Below are 20,433 nucleotides of genomic sequence, written 5' to 3'. Positions count from 1 at the left end.
TAAGTGGGATATTCAGACAAAACAGATTTCTGACCTAATGAGACTCACCATTTAGGAGAGGGTATAATACATAATAGTACACAATAGCTGCATTAGTTATTTTGACTTCTAAAGTTAAAGCTCAGATGGCAGTTAAAGGATCATAAAATATCTTAAATATGCTTTATTTCAGTTTTTGATTGGTTTCTTTATGTGACTGATAGTCTTTAGTGAGTGTCTGCTTTGCATTTGATTATTGCCAAGCTCTCTCTTAATTTAGAATCTGAAAATAATAAACATTTCAATGCACCATCACAAATGACTTCATAGGAATACTATTTATTTTTAAAATTAGAATAAATTTGTGATACAGATAAAATCAACCCCCAATTTATGTGATTGGATGTTCATATAATGGATTTTTCTAAAGAAAAATATCCCGGAGATCATGGATATTGCATTTGTAATTGTTATGTGGTGATGTGGTATTTTTCCCTTCTCTCTCTCCCAAACTTCAAACAACATAAAAATAAATTTGTCGTAATGGAAACAAATAGCTTTTGAAGTCAGTATGACTATAGCATACATGTAAATATGAAAGGGATTAGAAAAACCATGTGGACTTACTTCATAATGCTCGTATTCAACAAGGTCGAATTTTTCAAAATTAAGGAAGCCATAACGGATTGCCTAAAATCCAAAAAATAAACAAACCCAATAACTTTTAAGAGGTAAATAATTACAAATTTATTCCTATTAGAAGCAAATTTAAGGAGAAGTTCTCAACCAATGAACAATTACATTGTATTAAACATAACTCAAAATAAGTGAGCTATATATAGCTTTTTGAAGTGCATTCATCATAAGAAGCCATTCTTATAATAGTATTTATTATAGCGATGGGGAGTTGATCTGAGATTTAATTGGCATAAAAAATTCCAAGGGGGAAAGGTGCCACTACCAACGCTGGTCAGCATCTTCTCTGCAGCTATATAGACTTTTAGAGAGTTGCCAAGAATTGAGAGATAAAAGAAAGGTCACAAAGTCAGGTTGTCTGTCATGGTCTTTCTGGCTTCAAGGTTAGCCTATTCACTACACCAAACTACCTTTCAAACTTCTTCAGAATTTACTATACTACAGCAATGCCTCACAGCCTCAGTTTCTGTTATATTTTATTTAATCTATATTTTCATTAAAAAAATTTGTGCCATCAATGTAAATCGAGTTAGTTACTACTTCAGAGTGGTTCTAAATTACACAAAGATCTTGTGGATTAATAATCCCCATATATGTTAAAGAAATGGGAAGTTTACCCTTCAGTGAAAGTGACCTCCTTCATATATATTACTTTGGATGAAATTTTATAGGCTGTGAAAGAAATGACATCTGACATTCCTACAGATTTCATACATGCTTTCATTTAAAAAATTCTTATGTTTTGTGCACTAAAAAGAAATCTAAATGAAGAGTAGGAAAATATAATATCCTTCATCTGGAGAATATCCTGCCCTTTAAACTTCTATTTGAAATGCAGCTAGCCACACTGCTACAGTGAAACGAGAAGTCTACTATTTATTTTCTAGAAAGCTGAGTTAAACATCATCAGCACTGAGTTTTTTTTCCAAGTTGGCCGAACTAATGAACAGACGTAACCGTACTTTTTGGTGCACATTGACAGAAATTCTGAATCAACATGTAGGATTTAGATACAATCTAAGTAAGCAGGCATTCGTCATGGATCTCTCTGGCAGTCTGGTAAAGCCTACGTATGCCCTCCTCAGGAAAATGATTTTCAAATACACAAAGTAAAATGCCAATGGAGTACCAAAGAAAAAAAATCTATTTTTAAATACAGTAATCAAAATATTGTATAAATCCAAGTTCAAAGGCCCCTGTCTAAAATGTCCTCAATTTTGAGAGCCAACATATTTAAATATGTATTTCTTCATAAAGAAGTTTAAAAAACAACCACTTTCCCATCAAGTTGTACTATTCTGCACATGCATTTCTAAACTAAGAGTCTGAACCACATCCTTGTCAAATTTCCTATTAATTCACTAAGCCTGATGCGTAGAACTGATTGTCCCTAAAACGTTGAGCAAAACTTGCTTTTCTGACAGGCAAGTTTGGATCGGAGGCTCCCTTGGCTGCCATAACAGAAATAGCATCTTTCTGGTCTATGTGCCAAGAATGGTAAATCCTCTCTGCTGTCTGCAGGGGCAATTAGGAGAACATTCCTGGCTTTCATCCACGGCTATTTTGAACTGAGCCTTTGGCTTTGGGCAGGGGTCAGATCAAGAGATTCCCAAGTCTATGGAAAGGACTCCTGGCATAATGCAACTATCAGGATCTTCAGATAACACAGAAGTAACTAAGCAGCCCCTGGATCCGCATTTCGAGGACTTCAAATATCTTTACATGCCAGTTACCATCTCCTGAAGGGAAAAAGAATGCAATGACTTTTCTCCCCGACTACTGAAAAATCCCCATGTTTCTGTTTTCCACTGCAAGGACAGATCTACGGAAATGCAAAGATTCGGATACCACGCAGCACACACAGAACTCATTTTAGCACAGATTTCTTTTGTTCCTGATGGTCTTTTAATTATGAGTTCAAGTTGACAATACATATGCCAAAAAGTCAGTGGGGATTTAAAAAGGCCTGAGCTGTATTAAAATGGCTTGACTGACTGCCCAACATCTTCTGTTAGGCGAGAATTTGATTATGAGAGGGAGTTGGAAAAGAACCCACTCTGAGCTGAGGATTTACGAGTGCTTGTACATACACACACACATAGAACACCCACTTCCCAAGTAGTGAACAAACTCTCCCATAAAGTGTAGTCCTTGAAAAGTTAAAAGCACCCACCAGAATGATTGCAATTAGCAATAAGCATCATTTGCTATTTTCTTTACTGATTTTTTTTAACCCTTATCTTCTGTCTTGGATACACAATACTGTGCATTGGCTCCAAGGCAGAGGAGTGGTAAGGGCTAGGCAATGGGGGTCAAGTGACTTGCCCAGGGTCACCTAGCTGGGAAGTCTGAGGCCAGATCTGAACCCAGGACCTCTCGTCTCTAAGCCTGACTCTTAATCCACTGAGCCACCCAGCTGCCCCCTTCTTTACTGATTTTTAAGAGGAAAGAAAGTTTTTAATAACTTTTTTGGCAATGTCCTATTTCACTTGAGATGTGTGAGGAGACAGGAAAGCAGAAACAAAGGAACTTCCCCAGGCCCTTATGTAGAATACTCATTGTTGGTACATTCAAAAAGTGCTGGGGTCCATGAGTGTAACTGAATGTTCTCCTGAGTATTAGGAATCTAAAATGGGGAATAGCTTAATCAAATCTTCTGAAGTAGAGTCTGAGCAGTTTTAAGGTTCACAGTATAATATATTATTTACTATTACTGACTCTAGCCATCATTTGGGTCCAAAATTAAGTGCCGAAGAGCAGGCTCTTCTGAAACTATACAGATGTTGCTTTGCCTCTCAGGGACCGTAATAGACAGAAAAGAAACTCAGTGGCCAGTGGAGCTGACTGGCACATCCAGTCCTTGCATCCTTTTGTACAGAGCACTGATAGTTTACATCTCTCAATTACCTGAAAAATTAGGATTTAAAGAGTCTATGGCTACATGTCTGTCTTGATCTTCTGAAATGGAATCATTTAGTTAACTTTGATTATATTGTGGGAGTAATTGCTCACATTATTTTTCCTACTTTAAATCAGTTTGTCTTTCTGTTAATAAATTCCTCAAATTATCATTCTTTAATAATATGCTATTACATTCACACACCACTGTCTATTCGGCCATTTTACATGGTGAGGACATATATTTTTTTTCCAGCTTTTACATGTAGTACCTACAATGAATACTTTTATTCATGTCAAGCTAGTCTTACAGTCATTAACTTCTTTAGGACATAAAGTCAGTGGTGGGATTCTATTGGTTAAAAGGGATACACAACTTAGAAACAGTTGAAAAAAATTGTTAGGAGACTTTTTGATGTAATGATTTTATTTTTATGAGAGTATTCAACTTGAGAAGTCAGAAAGCTGAGAAAAGTCACCTAATTTAACAGCCTATCCTCTGATGCTGTCTCAGTTAACAAACGTTTTATACTAATTAAGAAGTAATTACAAAAATTCTCCATTTTCCTTTTCTTATGCAAAAGGCCTTTATCAAGCATTGACAACATCTGAAACGTCATCGTGTGAAAGCTATCCCAAGCTCCCTAGATCATCATGAATATAAAACTGCCGTACCTGTAACCATGATTGCTACTTGGATCAAGTCCGAAGTTCTGGACTGGGCCAGGTTTTCATAGAATTATCCCAGATGAATGTCTGAACAAGTTGTGGCATAAGATTGTGTTTTAAGAAATGATGAGCATGAAAAAGCCTTCATGAACTGAAGCAGAGTGAAGTGAGCAGAACTAAAAGCGTCATACACAATAACAGCAATATTATATGAGGAACAATTGTGAATGACTTAGCAACACAGCCATCCAAGACAATCCCCAAGGACCCAGGAAAATGCTGTCTGCCTTCAGAGAAAGAATTGATGGGGTCTGAATGTAGACCAAAACACACCATATTTTACTTTCTTCATTTTCTTTGCATGAGTTCCTTTCTACAAAATGGCCAATACAGAAAAATGTTTTTCATGTCTGCACATATAAAATCTATGTTAGGTTGCGTACTATCTCAGGGATGGGAGACTATGGCTTAAGTTTTTTTAAGATTAAAAATTATTTTTACATGTAATTGAGGACAAAAATAAAACTATTATGAACTAAAAACAAAAATGGAATGATCTCCATGAACTACTTCACCTCTCAGGGACCAAGAGAGACGGCTGATAAATTGAGTAGACAATGGAACTAAATGGCATCTCATCCTTGTGATCTTTCTATATTCTAGCACTGGTCGTTTGAATATTATAAGTAAGCTCTGAAGAGGCAACTATAAAGAGAGGCATTTAAAACAAATATTTCCACTATGGAATCCTTTTAAGTTGAGGATATCCTCAAATAACGGTGATATAAAATAAAAGGCATCAGTAAAATTTACTTTAAAAAATAAAGTTTGGACAACCACAGGACCTACTATGATTTTTGTGGCATCAAAATGAAAATCCTGCCCTTACATCCACCCCCCCACCCCATACTCCAATGTGTCATTCCTCAGAAACTAGAATACATGTGAAAACATAGCAACGCCTCAAAAGAAGCACTTATTGATAAGCCCCTGAAAATGCTGGACTGAATTTTTCCATTCTGGTTCTTCAACATTTTAATACAAAGTAGCATCACTTGATTCACTTACCTTATGAACTGCCTGAAAACAGTCGAGTAGTGTTAAGTAGAAAGTGCAATTACCATAGGAAGCATCCCTGAAATTTCACAAATATTTGAATCAGTATCTCAGTCAGTTTTCACTAATAAATCTACTTCTTTAGCGTTCCACCTGGAGATGACTGAACCAAACAATGGCTCACAAAGAGTTCCCCAACCCAAAAGGAAAAAGGTTCATTTAAATAAAATATTATTCATTTAACATCCAAAAGGTGTGATCTCATTTGATTAATCAAGTATAGTATTTAACTGCATTCTAACTACTGAGCTCACAAGTTTGCCCCTTCTTTTGTCCTACCTTCCAAAAAGTTTTTGTAGGTGACTTTACTTTTATAATTACTAGATATAGTTTAAATTAATTATTAATTTTTATATCAATTCCATTTCATCTTAAAAGAAATTAAAATCTCCATACTGGGAATTCATGTGTGAAAAAAATATTTAGAGCAAACGATAATATGGAGATGGAAACGAAGGATTTTTTCTAAAGCTTTGATGAATGATGTAAGTAATCTCATGCTGCTGGGTACCCTTAGACTTACTATATGTTTAGATCTAAAAACTATTTCTAGGAAGAAAGACTTCTTTCCCTGTTATCCAATGAACAAGATGACAGTCACCATCAGTGTATGATTTGTAATATGGATAGATGTCCTTTTTCTCTTCAGTTTTACCATATACCAAAATAGTACTACAATTTAAAATAAAGTCACATTGTAAAACTAAATCTATAAATCATTATATATCTTTTTGTCAGAACTAGAATTAGTCATGGAAAGAAGGTTAATCATGTGTTAGTGCAATAAGGTGTTTCCAAACTAGATTTTGTTCAAACTGCACTACCAGTTATTATGGTTTAATAGACGATAATAAATTTAATCAGAATATATCCTACAAATCAATATTTTCTCTCATTATCCAGAAGATTCTGCAGGTAAGAAGCATATAGGGGCATTTCTGCCAACTTATGGACACTAACTATGAAATATTCTATTTGCTTTAAATTATGCCATTTAATTTTTATTTAAATATAATTCAACAGAATAGGATTATTCATGTTGTTATCAATCTTGCTAATGAAAAGATGCATGAATTTGCACTGGATTCAAGTTGTATCTTCCTGACTTGAAAAACTAAAACAATGTATTAAATTAAATATTTATTTTTATTCCTAGCCTTACAGCAGATTATTTTCAAGGGTGTTTGGATACCGTGATATAATACCATTAAGCAGACAATGCAAAGACCACTTGTTAAGTACTTTTAGTTACTGCTATTTGATCTGATTAGACTGACTTCCATGTAGATGTCTCTCCTTTAAAAAGAAAATGCATTTGAATGCATTGATTATGAAGCTTGAGAAGAAAGGAGATTAGATAGTTATTTTCATCACTCTTAAGTAACCAGCTTTTGTTTTGCATTCTGATCTGCGGGAATCGCTTTTAGGAATTAAATGAGAGTTCCATTCAAAATTGTTAAAGACAATTCCCCAATAAACCCCTCCGAAAAGTGACCCCCCTTTTTTTAACACCAGGCTGACAATAAATATAAGGAGAATGCTGTGTAAACTGTGTAATAAGTGTTTCAATGCCTTTCCTGAAGAAGTTAAATCAACTTAGAATGTCTAACAGTATAGAATTCTGGATATACAATTTTCATTGTCATTCTATGAGGTGCTTCTTCCTATAGATTCAGACAGAAACTGCGTATTTTAATTTTAGCTCTTGGAGATTATAGACTAATAGGAGAAACTTCTTTCTTGTGAGAACTGGGAAATTGTTCATTCTATTTTTGAAACATTATAAAGAGAATTTAAATTCATAAATAAATTTAGAGAGAGACTGAATGAACCGTGTGGGACTGTATTTTGAGAAGGGAAGTGACATGCCATTAAATAGAGAGTCTGAGGCAAGATTGGCTTTGCATTTTCTCACAGCTAAAAACAATTCAAATTAACCATACCATGCCTTTGTTTTATTAATTTACCTCCCTCTAAAAATTAATTATATATTTTACAATTTTAATATATTTAATGCCAGAAATGAAAGATTTTTAATTTAGAAAGTTATAAATAATGATTAAGAAAGGATGTTTCAAGGGCATCTGGGTAGCTGAGTGGATTGACAGCCAGGCCTAGAGATAGGAGGTCCTAGGTTCAAATCTGACCTCAGACAATTCCCAGCTGTGTGACCCTGGGTAAGTCACTTAATCCCCCTTACCACTCTTCTGCCTTGGAATCAATACACAGTATTGTGTATCCAAGATGGAAGATAGGGGTTTAAAAAAAAAAAAGGATGTTCCTCTAGGTTATTATGTAATTAACATCTGATACATTGGTGGAGCTCAGTTTACTAAGTGAGAGATATATTGAAATCTCATTAGTGAGACAATGTACATACTCCTGGATTTCCCAAAAGCATGGGTTCTTTATCTTTTATGTGTGGCATGAACTCTGACAGTTTGGTGAGAACTTCGGATCACTTCTTCAGAATATTGTAAAATGCATAAAATAGGTAGGATTACAGGAGAAGTCAATTACACTGAATTACATTTACAAAATATTTTGCAAAACAAATCCATGGACTCTAGTTTAGGAACACTTGTTGTAGAGTCAGGGATGACTGCGTTAAATACGACAATTAGTCAAGGATTAGGTGAAGGAAGGCACATTCTGCTAGTGAGAACGTTGACCAAAGTAACTCTTGTTGAGTTCAGAGAACTTAATCTCTACATGGAGAAGTTACTTCTGTTACAACTGTGAACTCCTATTTAGATACACAGTATTGTTATGATCCCCAAATTTAAATCCCTTCCTTTAACATCGTCTTAGTCTATTCAAGGTCAAGTTCAAGGCAAACTGGTACTATTGCTTTTAGGTCTGAATTGCCCATGTACATGGAGGTTTTTAAAAATCTATTTTTGCATGTAAACCAAACAAACGTTTTCTAGACCTATTTTTCAAATCATATTGTAATTGTAAGCTATGATGTCATAACCACGGCCATAAAGACATTCTTAAGTGAAAATATTATAGAATTTCCTTCATTTGAATTTGACTAATTTAGAATTTGTGATAATTATCTTTATGTCCTCTATGGAAGAACGGTTACTAAAATGTAAATTTAATTAAAAGTAATTTAATTTAAATCTATTCATTTTTTAATAGTGCAAACAAAAATAAAAGAGCCATATTCAAATTGTCAGAAAGCCAAACCTTTTTGAAGACCATAGTTTAGTGAGAATATCTAGTTACTTCCATTATACTCAATTTATCTTGTACAAGACAGTAAGGTACAGCAGAAAGAGTATGTTGGATTTCTTTTTAAACCCTTACCTTCTGTCTTAAATCAATACTCTGGTAAGGGCAGTGGAGGTTAAGTGACTTGCCAAGGGTCACGTTAGGGAGTGTCTGAGGCCAGATTTGAACCTAGGACACCTCCAGTCCCCTCTGAGCTCCCTAACTGATCCCCAAAGTATGTTTTGAAGTTGGAATACTTGGAGCAGGGGTCCCCAAGCTTTTTACCCAGGGGGCCAGCTCACTGTCCCTCAGACTGTTGGAGGGCCGGACTATAAAAACCTAATCCAAAACTTAACCTTAAACCCTAACCCTCAATGGGCAGCCATATACATAGTGCAGAATCCCCTCCCCCAGGTCGCCGCTCACCATGAGGACGTCATTGTGCTGCCACGTAATCCTTTGCGCAGTGCCACATTCTAAGGCTCCACACAAAGGATGATGTCACCGGAAGTAGTACTTGCGAGCCACATACAGTGCTCCTCTCACTGGTCACCAATAAAAGAGGTGCCCCTTGCAGAAGTGCAGTGAGGGTCTGATCCATGGCCTCAGGGGGCCTCCTGTGGCCCGTGGGCCATAGTTTGGGGGCCCCTGACTTGGAGTCTAATTCCACCTCTAACACATTTTACCTAAGTGATCTTGGTAAGTCACATAATCTTTTGGAGCCTCAGTTTTTCTCATCTATAAAATGGGATTAATAAAACCTGTAGTTCTTAATAGACAGCTATTGTGAGACTCAAATAAGATAATATATTTAAATCACTTTAAAATACCAAGTCTATAAAGGTAGTCCTTTAAATTGCATTTAGACTTTTGGGGCATCCTGTAGAAATGTCCATTATTATGTATTAATTAACTGGGTGGAATATAGCCTGGAAGGAATTTTAAGGCAGAAAAAAAGTGCCACAAGGAACTATGTAATTTACTTCTCAGTTCACAGAGGTTAGAGGGGGAATTTAGATGACATAAGCTAACATTTAACAAATTTGGAGGAAAAGATGGGAAGATAAGGTATTATTAAAAGCTTAGAAATGTCAATTTTCATAAAGGACTATCAAGTCTAAAAAAAATTACCCTAACAGATCCTGAGATCTTCCTCACTGTATTATACTCATAGTATCCAAAATATAAAAATTATGGCTGTTTCCCCAATGGGGGATGTTTCCTCCATGGCAAGTGCCAATAGCAGTGAAATGATCTATTGTTCATTAATTTCTGTCATATTCAACTCGTCATGATCTCATTTGGGATTTTCTTGGCAAAGATAATGGAGTGGGGCTTGCCATTTTCTTTTCCAGCTCATCTGGCACATGAGGAAACTGAGGCAAACAGGAATAAGTGACTTTTACCCAGAATCATAAATATTAGCAGTCAGATTTGAACTAAGTTCTTCCTGATTGCAGGCTTGGCGCTCCATGCACTATGAAATTATAGGTTTGTTTAAAAAAAAAGAATTCTAGAATATTAGAACTAGAAAGGAGTTTGGAGATCATTTAGTTCAACTAAGGGTCACTGTAACTATTTTCTATCAATAAAGGCTTTTAAAAATTATTTTTTAAGTGGATCGAATGAAGATATCAGAAAAATTCACTTATGTGGAAAATTTCATTCTCTAACTAGAGTTGGGGTGGGAACATAAGTATAAAAGCATATGTAACTGGAAGCTCTTATCTGTAATGAATAGATTCATTCTTTAAAGACCTATCAGGACTTCTAACTTCAAAAAGGTTTCTAGATTTAAGAGAGGTATTTAAGAGGAAAATGTAATGTCTTTTACAAGTCTCCCTAAATGATTTTTAATTCATTCAGACTGACCCTCCTTCCAAGTAATTCAAACTAATTAGATTTTATTATATTTCATTTTCAAAAAAGGACTTTCTTGGTAGTTGAGACAACAGAGGTTCAAATTACCTAAGTTACCTAGAAAAGTAGAATTTTTAAAAATAGTACTAAGGGGAAAGATATGACTTTCTAACTCTGTGCAAGATAATTCTTTTTTAAATAGCTATTTTTTATTGTCAATCCCAAATCTTTCCCCCATATTCAACCATGTTTCACAGATTTTTAAGCAAATCATATATTTGTCCATTTTCCAGACTCTATAGATGTGTCTTTCCTAGTGAAACCCATTACCACAAACACCACTGTAAAGAAGAGTAATGGTAAAAGCAGCAGTACTCTTGTTTATTGGCTTACAAGTTCCCAAAGAAGAAAAATGTAACAGTAATTTTCTGGTTCTTATTTGGGCAATAGCCTCCCTTCTAAATGGCAATATCCATTGGCTTGTATATTCTTTATAATACAGAAAGGAAGAGGAAGAGAATTAATTTCCCTTCAAACAATTCATTATTTAGCCTTCAATTCTCCTCTCACCCCTTCCCAACTCAGAGAGTGTAGCCCATGATATTTTCCTTCTTTTTTCCTATTGAGTTTAAGTCATTTCTGCTGGCTTGATCATTCACAGGTCAGGTAGGCACTCTGTGCTGTTCTGTCTCCAACAATAGATTAGAAAACGAATGTCTAGAAATATTCTAAAAACTCTGCTCTAAAAGAAAAGATGTCCTTATAATGGTCCAAAACTCATCATCCTCTGGTTAACTTAGTTACGAGCCTTTCTAAGTTCAGTGATGCTGGGTTCTTGAGGGGTAGCCCCCCATTTAAAGCCAGGCAGGGCCTTCTGCAATAGGGATGCTTAACCTTTTTCTGTGTCATGGATCCTTTGAGAAGTCTGAGGAAGCCTGTGAACCCTTTCTCAGAAAAACGTTGGTTGTCCACATTCATTACTGAAGGATATGCTCAATGTCAGTTAGAGATAAGTGAACATGCATACGTATTTTTCCCTCTATCCAAGCTCTGGCTACTCTGAAATCTCTACAAGAACTGTTGGGGTTCTCTTCACACTTCAGTTTGAGAACCCTGTTCTACAGTTATGCTTTATGGGTACAGCCTTCAAGAATCCAGTGTCGTCTCTATGTCTCCGTGAGGCAGAGGAGAATGGACTTAAGAAACGATCTTACTATCAATATATACAGGATAAATACTTTCCAAAGCAGATGCCCACTTCTGCAAATTTCTCTCAGTACTTTGCATCCTAATGAATTTTGCAGCAGTTTTACCAAAGAGCTGAGATATTAGCCAGGCATTTATTTGTTCAGAATAACAGGTTTCGATGTGCCAATAAACACATGAAGAGGGAGAGTGTTTTTTAAAAATTAGCTTTCTAGAAAGCCTCACACATGTTGTTTACCATAGTAACATATGGCACTAGTAGAAGGTAGCCTAGTAAACATTTTCTCCTTGGTTTTATAATGACTTCTTTGAACTTAAGCTAATGTTATTTATATACAGAAAACACATTACTCATACCCCATCTGTAGGATGTACAATTTTAATAGTTGCTTCAGTAGCAGCCAATAAATTAACAATATATCAAAGTACCCAGTTCCTTCCCTTGCTGCTTCTTAACATGGTACATAAATTGAAGATTACCTGTCCATGTGCAGAGGACAATTTTTGCCAGCAAGGGGCACTGTATATGGAAAAACTAATAGACTGGCATAGGAATTAATAATCTGTAACGTGTCTTCAATCAGCACTGTAAGCACAATAGCTCAGCTGCTTCGAGAAGCCTCATTTCCAGTTATTGGCTGCTCTTTTGAACACATCGCATGAAATGCCACCCCTCTAACTTTTCTCTTAAAAACAAATACAAGTGTTTTCAGTGACAAAGGATGAGAACATAAGGTCCATGAAAGGGCCTGATTCAATATAGCTAAACACATAACTAAAGCTCTCACATTTGCTAATGATTAATTTTGGCACTGGAGGAAAGGAGGAAACACGTTTCTCTCCCTTTCTTGGAAAAATGGTGGAAGTAGCTGTGAACAGTTGTCAATTCTTTCAAATGTGGTGGCTGTGCTGGCTGATTTCTCACTTTTTTCCCCTTTTGCTACAATGAAAGTTGCATACAAGTAGGAGGAGAGTGAAGATGAAAAAGGAGGCATGTCTAGAAATGAGCATTATATAAAATCAAAAGACATTTATGATCCCCAAAATTCTCATACCTGAAAGGAACATAGGATATGTTTCCAACCAACAGCATCCTGTAGGTATCTTCAGGAGATTTCTCCAAATATATTATCTAGGTGTAAGGGGGAGCAGAGGAAATAAAGCAATTATTCACAAATTATCTGATTAAGAACAAGTTATTTATAATTGATATTTCTGGTGAGTAGTTAAAAACAACTGCTCAAATTCTAAACAGTGAAGTGCATTTTCCTTTGACTAAGACAGGTTAAGTATGTAATGTAAACAAAACAAATCCTTTGAACTGTTAACAGAAATTACCTTTTCTTCAGTTTCCCTTAAATAAATTATGCTTCTGTTTATCAATTTCTAATATGTCTTAGAACAGGCAATTGTCAAGATTTTGGCAACTAATTCAATGAACAAAATAGTCAATGAAACAGAATTATTTCCCCATCTAACAAAAAATACTGTGAATATATATATGCAACAGCAACCCTTCTGATAAACTAATACCATATAATTACTCAAAGTATAAGAAATATTCCACTGTCATCATTCTTTTAAAAATTCTTTAACCCTAACAAAGTTGTGATGAACTGAGAGTCATCTGCACTAATTCTCTAAATGGAAAATGTTAAAGAGGCATTCTTATGTTTTGCACTATAAAGACCATGAGAACTTCTACATATGTTGCCTTGCCATTAGGATGTATGCTCCTTGAAAGCAGGGACTTACTTTTCTTTTTTATCTCCAGTACTTTGCAAGTAGTAAATCAATGCAAATTTTTTCCCTTCATTCATATAACTATGCCTCAATGATGTTATCACTCTAAAATCACACAGTACCAAATTCCATCTAATATCTATCCTAGAAACTTGTGATAACACTTGGGCAATTGTTTCCATGTCGAAACTCCCTTTTCTCATTGACCAATATTATTAGAGGAGGCTAACCTTCATGTCTTGACATTTAAACTAGTTTAACAAAGCCTGGAGTGATAGGTGTCCTGATTAGATGTTTGATTTGTAATGCATTCTAATAAATTGTAATTCATTTAAAAGTCTCAGTTATAATGGTCGCCGCATTCTTATTAAATGATACTGAATACACATATGGCTATCATACACACAGGATAGGTGCATGGAAGAGGTCCTAAAAGTGCAGTGAAAGATAAGAGATCGTGATGCTTCATGAAGATGATATCTGAGCTAGATTGTGAGCACAAAGATGATTGCAACGAGACAAAGATGGAGGTCAAGGATGGGAATCTCTCCAAGACGTCAGAGACCAGACTGTATGAGCAAAGATGAAGAATGCTAGTGTATAGTAACTGGAGTTGCATCATGTTAGGCAGGAAAGGTCAGTTGAAGTCCTATCATGTAGAGCCTAGACTACCAGGCAAAAGAACTTACTATTTAGAACATAAGGTGAACAGATTTATTTGTGTCAGACCCTGATCTACTAAAATTTAAGCAGTTGTAACAGGCAGTATTAGCTTTTAGGTCAGGTTTAACCAATTTTAAGAAATCTCTAAGCCTAATGTGTTGAAAAGAAGATGTTTCTACTAAAACATTTTTAGTACACTAATTCATAATTTAAGATACTCTGGTGCTTGATAAACAAATTATTGATGCAGAAGATTCCAAAGATCATGTGAAAATATTTGAAAATAATTTATTCTCAAGTACATAAGTAGGTTGTATTCAGTGTCATTTCATAGGAATGCAAAGACCATTATAATTTAGATTCTAATAAATTACAATGTCTAATGTGTATTATAGTCACCTATGGACATGTATTCTACCATACTAGATGGTAAACCCCTTAAGGTAGGGAATGTATCTTATTCTATTTTTTTTATCTTTAGGATCTAGCATTTAATGATAGCTGAATTGGGTTCGGTATCTACTTCTTCTTAATCAAGTGGTGAGACACCATCATTCATATAACTATCTTTGTCTCCTAGCAACAGTATGCAAAGGCAAAACATAGAATATGAAATAGAACTAGTCAATTGAAGACCAAAGTATAAAAACTACTCTCCCAAGAATAATTATAGCTATCTAATCAGAGGTCCCAACAACTAAAATTTCCCCTTAAGGAGGGAAGGAAAAGGACAAAGCTATCTTTATATACTTTTACAAAGGAAATCTTATGCTAGATTATATTTTTTAAATGTAAAAATGTTCTACTTAGAATGACTTTCCTACGGTTAAAGCAATTGTTTCCCACCTCCCCCCCCCCCCCAATGAAACAAATGACTCCTCTTGCTAGATTTTATTTTTGAGGAGGAGTTTCGGTAAGAAAGGGAATATGAGAGGTAAAGTTGTCAGGGAAGAAGGATTAAAGTTTAAAAACGTTAATCATTCATACTGGAGCAGCATCTCTACCTTGGCATAATTACTGGCTCAGTATTGACTAATGAAAGCAATAAGAACGCACAAGGTTTGGCTCTGGAATAGAATAAAATACTTTTTACCTTGCAAATGTATATTGTTTAATAGAAGAAGCAATAATAAGCTGGCCATTTACGTATCGTGGAGTTTTGCCATGCCCAAGCCTAACCCCCTACCAACCCGCAGCTCAAATGTAACAACAGAAAGCAAGCTGCAGATACGAAGATGCTACGTAAAGACTTGTCCATGTCCTGTATCCTTCTACAGACTGTGAACGTTTTATTAAACTGGAAGGAACAACTGCTGCTGTTGGAGATTAGCCACAACCTTGAAGGCTCTTGAAAAACAAACACACACAAAACCTACCTCACTAATTCTATGGTCTAGTTAGGGGCCCATCAGGAAAAGCCCACCAAAGCAGGACTTCACTTTGGGGGGAGGAGCAGAGAATTCCTCCTGCCTCCCCCTCCTCATCACCCATGCCTTGTGGCAGTTACTAGCCGGGCAGGAGACTGCGTGTCCAGGCGTAGGTAGCCCACGATACCGCACTTAAAGGACATGGACTTCATCGTCATAGTTCTGTATCCGGAGTGCTTTGCACATAGTGGGTGCTTAATTCTTTGTTGAGAACACCTTCAAGTTTCTTACTTCTATATGATAGAAAAGGTTACAGAAATCTAAGCTCATCATCTCGTTCAGGCCGATCTATCTCTACAACAAACCTCTCCTCTTCTGCTGCGGCTGCTCCCTTCACTCGAACCCTCCTCTCCTCTCCATTACTTTCTTCACGATGAACCTGCTACTTTTTCTAATAGGACATTGCCATCCGTAATTTTTCCTTAGAAAACGTTATAGTTTCACAGCTCATTTTATCATGGGCTTGTGCCCAGATTACCCCCCCCCCCCATGAATTGCTGTTCCTGATTTAAGCCCAGATCCATCACTCCTTCCACTCTACCATTCATCCTTCAGTATAATCTTGAGTTCTTGAAGGCTAAGAAACTATCAGTCCACAAGCGCCTATTAGGACCTTGCTATGTAACAGCCATGACATTAAATTTGGGGGTGTGCATCCTCTAAAAGAGGTTCTTCCCCTGGTTACATAGGAATGTCACATACGTGTGTATCTGTATATGCATGTGTACACGGGCACATGGAATAGATTCCCAATGCGGCCATGGAGATGAAGTGACTCGCCCAGGGTCACCTGAGCGTCTGAGTCCAGACTTAGACCCAGGCTCTCCTGTCTCCCCGCCTGGCTCTCTCTCCGCTAAGCCATCTAGCTGCCCCCAGAGGGTACATTTACAAAACCCACACAGACCCACGTTGACTCTACAAGTTCAATGAGCGTGCATTTTGCATCCACAAAGGGTGATCCACCCCAAAAATCTCAGAACCTCGAAGCACTGCGTTTGAGGTGATGCTGAGACATCCCCTTCAGAACTTCAAAAATGGGTCTGGGCCTAGGAAAGAGCTTTAGCCAGATTTAGAAGTCACAATACCCTACTAAGAGGTGACACGGAAAGCGTAAGATTAGAGGACAAAGAACGGAGAACAGAAAAGCAGAGGAAGGAAAGGCAAATTCTGAAGAGCACCCATGGTTAAAGAATGGCAGCTAGAGGGCGCAGTGGGTAATGCTGGACTGGGTGTCTGGAAGACAAGAATGGAACACGGCCTCACATAGTTGAGTGATTCTGTTTGCCTCCCTTGTCTCATCGGTAATATAAAGATAGTAACTGCATTTGCCGCCCTGGCTTGTGATAAAAATAAATAATATTTGCGAAGTGCCTTGCAAACCTTAAAGCATTATATAAATGTTATTAGCCATTCTTAATAATGGAAAGGCTGAAATCCAGGGTGGCTCAGTGGATGGAGAGCCAGGTCTAGAGGCGGGAGGTCCTGGGTTCAAATCTGACCTCAGACACTTCCTAGCTGTGTGACCCTGGGCGAGTCACTTGACCCCCATTGCCCAGCCCTTGCTGCTCTTCTGCCTTGGAACCAATACTTAGTATTAATTCTAAGATGGAAGGTGAGGGTTTAAAAAAAAGAATGAAAAGGCAGAAAGAGAACAGTCAGAGAGGAACTAGGGCTGTATGCTGTCAGAGACTAAGAGAGGAGAGCTTTAAAAGAAGGGGTGTTCCTATAATATGCTACAGAGACATCAAGGAGAACATGAGTTTTTAACAAGGAGGACCCTGTCGCTGACCTTAACCATCCCAGTAGCAGAGTGACCAAAACCATTTCCGAAGCTTCAAAAGGGGAGAGGCGGGTGGGAGTAGGAGGAGGGCTCCTTTTACAAGCAGCTAAGAGAATCCGGTGAGCCTGAGGGCAAGGAGGAGGGCAGCCTCGATTAGAGAGCTCAAGCACCACCCAGTAGCATTCTCAGTAAAATAAAAGGCAAGGCCAGCTGGGAGAGTAAGTCGGTGGGATAACTTCTGTGGGTAAGTAACCGGCTAACACTCAACAGAAAGTGAATACCAGCCCGGCAGGCCCGCATGTCAGGGGACAGATGAAGCGGGAATGACGTTGGCCTGCAAGGCCGACTTTGTGCCACACTTTGAGAACCAAAACACAGCAGCTGGAAGGTGACTCCGGCTAGAAAACTGGCCTTCAGTCTCCGCGCTGCCGACAGCAGTACGGAAATAGAAAGATGAGTCAAGGGTAGCCAAGAGAAGTGGTGGAGCCTGGGGTCAAGAGGAAGGGCCAAAGGAGGGTAAGAGACACCAGCGTAACAAGCAAGGAGGCCAGGCCAACGGTCCCCGAGGCTGAGTCTGCGGGTGACGTCTAGGAAGCAGTGGATTGTGCTATTTTTGCGATGACCAAGACCAGGGCACGACCTGGTAAATTGGCCAGGAAGTTCGGAGGACGAAACACTGTTACCAAACTCTATTCGGCCCAATCTCTCCTCTAACTCTGGTATTGTTTCACCAACAGCCATCTTGAACTAGATGATTTGTAGGCATCTCAAATTCATGACAATATACATAAATGTTGAACTCTAGTGGTTCCATATCACTTCCAGGATCCCGACTTAATCTCTAACCTCAGACATTTATTAGCTGTGTGATCCTGGACAAGTCACTTAACCCTGTTTGCTTTAATTTCCTCATCTGTAAAATGAGCTGGAGAAAGAAATGGCCAACCACTCCAGAATCTTAGCCAAGAATACTCTAAACTCTAAATAGGGTCCCAAAGATTCTAAAACAACTAAACCACAACAGAAAATGTAAGGAGATTAGCAATAAAATAAAACTGGGGAAGAGGAAGTCATAAGTATGAAGAGACTGGGGTGTGGATTTCTGTATCAAAGCTAAGTTCCATTTAGGGATAATATACAGTAGCTCACATTCTGGCTCTGTGGGATCCGGGGCAAATCATCTAACCTTTCTGAGCCCCTCAGCTTCTTCATCTAGAAAGTTAAGGGACTGGATTAGTCCCGTCCAATCTTAAATCTATGTTCCTGTGACCTTGATAAAAACTCATTTACCTAAAGATTTTCAGGTACATCCAAAACAGCTTTAAAATGAAAATGGACAGGGAAAGAGAAAGCTACCTACATATAGTAGCTTAATGAGATAGCTCAGAGGCTAGCACATATGACATGGAAGACAGAATAGCAATGGAGAAGTGAAATAATTCACAGAAAAAGGCATCCAGGAAAAAGAAAAAGAAGAATAAAGTACAAGTAAAACAAGGTCTTACTTTGGCCTTATAGGTATATTTGAGTCTTGTAAGACGACTTGATTTATAACTGAAATAAAGTACTCCTAATTTAAATTGAAAAAATTAGATAAAAAGAGGTAGAGTAGCAGTGTATGTAAAGAAAATATGCATATACTGCCCAATCTTGATTTCCAAAGAGTGCTAATAAAATACACTTCCCATCTCTTAATAGAAGGTGGTGGACTAAAAGCATAAAATCATGCATACAGGTAGATGAGAGATCACTGTGTTGGTTGGTTTGATTTAATTGGTTTTCTTTGTTATAAAGAAGAGTTCTTTGGGGGGGGGGGGCTATTGGGAGGTAATTATGGTATAATATTCTCTTCTATGCAAATATAGAAACCAAAAGGTGAAAGCAGTTCAAAACTCCCCACCCTCCCACCCATCTTTGTGTTCTACTTATGGAACTTATCGTCCAACTCCTCCTTTTGGCAGAATAATCAAATATTCTGCCTTTATATCTGTTCTCATTCTTCTTTAAGTGATAGGTCATCATTCAAATAATTCACATCATGCTTTTTGCCCTCTGGTTTGTACTGAACTGTATTTGAATTTATATTTGAATCGTAAGGCAATTTGGCTTCTGTGCTCATTACTCAGATGAAATAGCTCTCTCCAAAGTTCTGAATCATCTAGATTGCCAATTCAATGGTCTTTTGTCAGTCCTCATTATTCTTGATTTCCTTGTACATTTGACACTGTGGGCATCCTTTTCTTCTATTGCTTCTCTCCTCCCTAGGTTTTCAAAACACTCCTCTTTTCAAGCTCTCCTCCTCCTCCTCCTCCGTATTTGCCCTCTTTATTTTCATTTTATCTGCTGGATAGAAGTCTCACCTTCACTTTTTGGGCATACCTCAGGGCTCTCCTGTCCACTTATAGTCTGTTTGTCTCTGTGCACATAAACCCTAGACAGAACTCTATTCAGACCCAGTCTCTCCTCTGAACTCTAATATCATGTCACCAACAGCCACCTTGAACTAGATGATTTATAAGCATCTGAAACTCATTGTCCCAAACAGTTCACTTCTATTCCAGAATGTTTAAATAACCTTCTAATAGTCTTCTTTTACAGAGGACAGAAACTCGACTTTCAGCTCATTCCACTTTGCATCTGCTGCTCTGTCTAGTTTTAACCACAAGAACAAAGTGCTCCTTGAAAGAGGGGCTCTTCACTTCTATTCTCATCACCATGTTGCTAACTCAAGCATTGATACCAACTCTCCTCTCGGCTTCATCTCCCCTTTGATTAGAGGGCTGGAGGGTAGCCTCATCTCCTTCCAAGGCCTTAAAGGCCTCCGAACTTTAAAAAACTCTCCCGATAACTTTCCATCTTCCATCAGCAGCTCTCCTTGGTATTGACTCTACAGATTATATCCCAATGTCATGGAGTCCATTCCTACCTTATACCCCCTGCTTTCTTGCCTCCTCTTGTGTGCTGTCTTCTTGTATTAGATGATAAACTCCTTAAGAGCAGGGATTGTCTTCCCTTTTATTTGTATGCCCAATGCTTGGCACAAAGTAGTCATTTAATAAATGTTTACTGAACTGAATTCTAGTTGGCTTTCCTGCTTCCAGTCTCTTCTTCCTAACTACCACATTGATGTTACACTGTTTTTCCTAAAGCACAGATCAAACCAAGTCAGTCACTTTC

The 20,433-nt window shown here is 37.5% G+C and overlaps 1 protein-coding gene and 1 long non-coding RNA gene across 8 annotated transcripts in view; one reads left to right on the top strand and one right to left on the bottom strand.

The window, feature by feature from the left end:
* The window catches only part of CDC14B (cell division cycle 14B), a 102,348-nt gene that overhangs the window by 35,619 nt on the left and 46,296 nt on the right, over positions 1 to 20,433 (bottom strand). For all 7 annotated transcript variants that reach the window (XM_007497936.3, XM_007497937.3, XM_007497938.3 and 4 more), the window contains 3 exons: positions 12,699 to 12,775; positions 5,311 to 5,377; positions 607 to 669 (listed from right to left, as the gene is read on the bottom strand). In XM_007497936.3, coding sequence (XP_007497998.1) covers positions 607 to 669; positions 5,311 to 5,377; positions 12,699 to 12,775 — 207 coding nt within the window. The remainder of the gene's footprint in view (positions 1 to 606; positions 670 to 5,310; positions 5,378 to 12,698; positions 12,776 to 20,433) is intronic.
* LOC130455658 (uncharacterized) overlaps positions 1 to 20,433 on the top strand; it is a 44,855-nt gene that overhangs the window by 14,944 nt on the left and 9,478 nt on the right. The window lies entirely within an intron of this gene.

This window comes from Monodelphis domestica, chromosome 7 (assembly GCF_027887165.1).
Source record: "Monodelphis domestica isolate mMonDom1 chromosome 7, mMonDom1.pri, whole genome shotgun sequence".
Lineage (NCBI taxonomy): Eukaryota > Metazoa > Chordata > Mammalia > Didelphimorphia > Didelphidae > Monodelphis > Monodelphis domestica.
Note: the sequence above shows the minus strand (reverse complement) of the source record. Positions and strands in the feature narration are given on the sequence as shown.